General features: G+C 61.9%; 1 protein-coding gene across 2 annotated transcripts in view; it reads right to left on the bottom strand.

Moving 5' to 3' along the window:
- IQANK1 (IQ motif and ankyrin repeat containing 1) overlaps positions 1 to 471 on the bottom strand; it is a 7,430-nt gene extending 6,959 nt beyond the window's left edge. For both annotated transcript variants that reach the window (XM_023520278.1, XM_011374901.2), the window contains exon 1: positions 44 to 471. In XM_023520278.1, coding sequence (XP_023376046.1) covers positions 44 to 229 — 186 coding nt within the window. In that variant the 5' untranslated portion in view covers positions 230 to 471. The remainder of the gene's footprint in view (positions 1 to 43) is intronic.
- Positions 472 to 4,414: the final 3,943 nt, after the last annotated feature.

Below are 4,414 nucleotides of genomic sequence, written 5' to 3' on the forward strand. Positions count from 1 at the left end.
GCCCGGCCCGGCCCCGCCCCCTCTGGCCGACCCGCGGCCTCACCTCCCTCTGAAGCGTCTCCATCTGCTCCAGGTACTCCCGATGCTCCTGCCTACGGCGCGCTAGCTCCTTCCTCGCCAGGAACTGCCGCAAGGCGCACTGGATGACAGTGGCTGCTTGGCCCTCTGCAGCCGACCCTGGGAGGCGGACGGGGTCATGGCTCCCAGTGCCCCTGCAAGCTGCCGCCATGCAACCAGCACGGTCTCGGCGCACGAGCCAGTGGGCCAGGGGGCTCCCTCCCGACAGGACAAAAGGGCAAAACGTTCTAAAGCAGGGGTCCCCAACCTCCGGTCCCCAACCTCCGGGCAAGTCGGCGGCCTGTTAGGAACTGGGCCACACAGCAGGAGGTGAGGGCTAGCAGCAAAGCTTCGTCTACATCTGCAGCCGCCCCTCAGCGCCCGCATCACCGCCTCGACTCCACCTCAGACCGGCAGGCATCAGATGCTCACAGGAGCACCCGTCTCTGCTGCCAAAACGGTGGGGGACCGCAGTCTTAAAACCCGTCGTGGCGGAGCACAGCCACAGCAGGGAGCAAACGAGGCAGCGTGACGCGAGTGGCCAAGAGCAGGGGATCCGGGACTCCGCAGGAAGTGTCCCACCGTCCCCACCGCAGACACAGCTGCGACCCTGTCAACCCCTTGGAGCCCCCAGTTTGGGATGACGGGCTGCAAACATTGGTAGGAAACCGAGGAAGGCTGAGAAATGGCCCCAGGCAGAGAGAGACAAGGCTGTGTGCCCCCCAAGACCCCTCCGCTGGAGCCGGGAGGACCGCCCCCCTGCACCCGGGCACCCGCATCCAGAGCTGGCCGACTGAACTGAAGCTGGGGTCCCGCCACGAGCCCAGGGTCCTGCGAGGCACGCTCTACAGCACAGCCGCCCCCTGCTGCAGCCGCAGCCTCCGCAGCCCCGGCTTCCGGGGAGGTGGGCGGGGCCGCCGCGCCCTGGAACACGGTCCACACCGGCCACACCTGCCGCTCTTGGACCCTCTGGGCCTCAGCATCCCCTCCTCTGACCTGCAGCTACACCCACAGGGCTCCCGACAGCCCACGACAGAGCAACCCGCGGTCCCCAGAGTTAGAAACCGCTGAACATGTGCTCCAGTAACGGAGACTGGGGGCCTCCGCGCCGAGGGGCGCCTTCCCGGAGCCACGCCCGACGTGGGAAGGCGGGGCAGGGGGACCACACGGCACACCGACGTGCAGAGCCCCACAAACACCAAAACCCAGTCCAAAGGAGGGACCAAAGAGAAGCCGGATCGCGCAGCGGCGTGGGGGGAAGGACAGAACCTCGGACGTGGGACAGTGGGGCAGCATCCCCGTGGACCGCGGCCGGCAGAAGCTGCCGCACGCAGCAAGCGTGGCCAGAAGCACAGCTCACTGCAGGAAAGACGGGCTGGGGAGGATGGCAGTAAGAACGGATGGGCCAAGCAGAAATGCATTCCGAAGAGGAGGAGACAGAACAGTCAAGGCCACAAACACAAGAGTCACCAACATCTAGAGGGCGGGATCGCAGGTGGGGGACACACGGGGCTAAAATGCAGACAAAGTTCCTGAAATGAATCTTAAGACAGAAAGAATGAAAAATACACCAGGAAACAACAGGTACCAGGCACGTCCAGTTAGGCTGTTGAACCTAAAAAACAGTTACTCCGGCCCCCGAGTGAAAAGGGGGTCAAACTGAGCTCTCCCACGCTGGCTCACAGCGCCATGAACTGTCAGAAGTCAGCGAGTCAGTGTCTGCGCATTCTAAGGGGAAAAAGGAGCCCAAGATTCGAGGCCCAGCCCAGCCCAGCCTTCCCAGTGACTGCAGTGACACCTGCGTCGGAGGCACTGCCGACGCCCGAAGCGAAGGAGGAGTCGTCGGCTCAGAAGACCACAGCAGCCCGTCCGAGCCCAGGCAGGTGGGCAGCGCCCGGCAGCCAGCGCCCAGGCCAGAAGCCATTGTCCCCGTGGGTGAGGCAGCTGAGCAGGGCTTTGGGGAGATGGCAGCCCCAAGGGGACAAAACCTGTACAGGGGAACCTCGGAGTATTGTGGGTTCCATTCCAGACACCACAGTAAAGCGAGCTTCACAATTAAGCGAGAAGTGCCCTTTTTGCTGGGGGAGGCTCTGGTCTTCCGTTAGCAAAACCCACAACACTTGCCGAGCTGTGCAGCGGGGCGCTTGGCAAGGCTGTGGGTTTGAGGTTGCCAGAGTCAGCTAACGAAAACATGGGTCGCAACTCTGGGGTCATACACTGAAAAACGATTCACTGTTGATCTGAAATTCAAATTTAAACGAGCGTCCAGGATTTTATCTGGCAACCCTACTGGGCGGAATCTCAAAAACTCAGTCCTTGGGAAAAGCGAGCAACCATGGCAGTGACGGGAGCCTCCGCCCCGGCCCCCAGCGGGCACAGGAGGGCAGATTCCCCGGCCACATTGGTGACACACATGCGTGACTTGGCAAGCTATCACAATTCCAGGGCTGGCGACTCCAGAGAAGTTCTGACAACCCAGCTGTCTGCAGCAGCCACCCTCCGACCTGCTCACCTGCGCATCGCCTTTAAAAACGCAAAGCTGTGCACCTCCTCGCCCCTTTAAAGTCGACCCTGAAAATTCTTCGTAGCAACTTTGAATAGTTGCAAAGGATCACACCTCTGGCATGCCATTTTTTTTTTCTCCCGCCACCCCCTTGATGACATTTCAAAGCAAAACTTCCTTTACCAATGGGACATAAATGCCCTGACTCTTTGCTACCCGTCATCACCCTGTAAACATACACCAACAAGTCATCCTTTCACAGCCAGGAATGATAATTGTGGTTTTCTCCTGAGAGGTCACATCTAGCCCACTCTCTGGTGATTTCTAGCCCAATATGGTTTGTGCTTTTTATTGATAACCCTAGAATATTTCTCTGCAAAAAAAACAACAACATTATAGTTGAAATTAATTTCTTTTGGAAATGCAGTTGTTAAAAATTCCCGGGCTGACCCCTGTCAATTAGGCCTTCTTCAGGCTTTCTGGGGAAACGGAGCCACGGCTGTAGTGCCCAACGTGGTCTCAGGAGGCGTGAGAGAGAGTGTGGCCTTGTGATGGCCCGCCTCTCTGAGGGCTGGATCGCTACCCGGGGTAAGCAGGGGTGCTCCCCGGCCTTCTGTGCTGGCGTCAGCTCGCCCCTCCCCCCCGCTGCACAACCCCAGTTCCCTGCCATCTGTCTCCATTAGTCCTGCCAATGGGAGGAGAGACCTGCCCTGTCCCCATCGGTACCGCCCGGTCCAAGAAGCTAGTTCCAAGAGCAGTTGGCCCCACTGGCCACCTCCCCCCTATGCCCCAAGGTCAGGCCCCTCGGTGCCCTCTCAGAGGCCACCGGGCGAAGTCCCAGCTCTTGGGGCCCTGTGCCGAGCTGCCGAGACAGGAGCAGCGAGCTCCCCTCAGATGCCCGCCCCTCCCAGCAGCCCCGGGGCCTGTCTCCCCATCCCCCGGGAGATGGCCGTGTCTGCAACGACCTGGGACGCCTGTGCGTTCCCATCTTGCTCTTTAGACGTCCGACAGCTGCTCACCTGCGCCCCGCGCTGAGGCCTGTCCCCACAGCGCTCTGCCAGGCACGGGGCCGGGTGCCGGGAACCAGACCCCGGAAGATGCAGCCGGGCGACTGGCTTGGCCACGTTCTGGTCCTTGAATGTGGTGCCGACCGGAAGTGAGGCGCTGGTGAGCCACGGCGATGGCTCAGGCTGGCAGCTGCCGTGGAGTGGAGCCCGGGACCTTCGCGAAGGACCGTGTGGCCCAGCTGCCCAAAGGACCCCGTCCGCCCACCGGGCCGCTCACTCTGCAGCACCGCCTGGCGGTCACTTCCCCGGCACTCAGGTGCGTACGTGGAAACGGCGCCCTGACATGCCCACAACCCACACTCAGCTGCCACCCAGCCCTGTCCTGGGTGTCCTCAAACTGCACAGCGCATCCAAACGCAAACCTGCCATCGCTTTGTCCTCTAGTGTCTCCTGGTGACAGCCCCAGAGAGAGTCCACTGCAGAGGAGGCGTCAGACGCCCAGGCGGACATCACGACGGTCCCGTGGACGCCGGCCAGCCTCCTTCCTCGGCCTCCCTGCCTCGTGCAAAGGCCCATGAACAGAGTGGCTGTGGTGGCAGGGGCGGTGCTGACACATGAGCCCCTCTTCTCAAGGCCGCCCTAGACCTTCCTGCCCGAAAACGCTCCGGCTGGTGACGTGGACGGACTGTCAGAAGCGGGCAGTGGCCAGGGGGCTGGGGAGGTGCTCTCTGGGTGGACTTCTTGGAACTGGCCCAGAGTGTGCAAACAGCTGTCCGAGCTGAGCTGACCAGGCGTCCCCAGGGCCGGAGGGCTCTGCGTTGGCCTGCGGTGCAGGCCACGCGCTCCC

This window comes from Pteropus vampyrus, unplaced genomic scaffold, assembly GCF_000151845.1.
Source record: "Pteropus vampyrus isolate Shadow unplaced genomic scaffold, Pvam_2.0 Scaffold256, whole genome shotgun sequence".
In the NCBI taxonomy this organism is placed as follows: domain Eukaryota; kingdom Metazoa; phylum Chordata; class Mammalia; order Chiroptera; family Pteropodidae; genus Pteropus; species Pteropus vampyrus.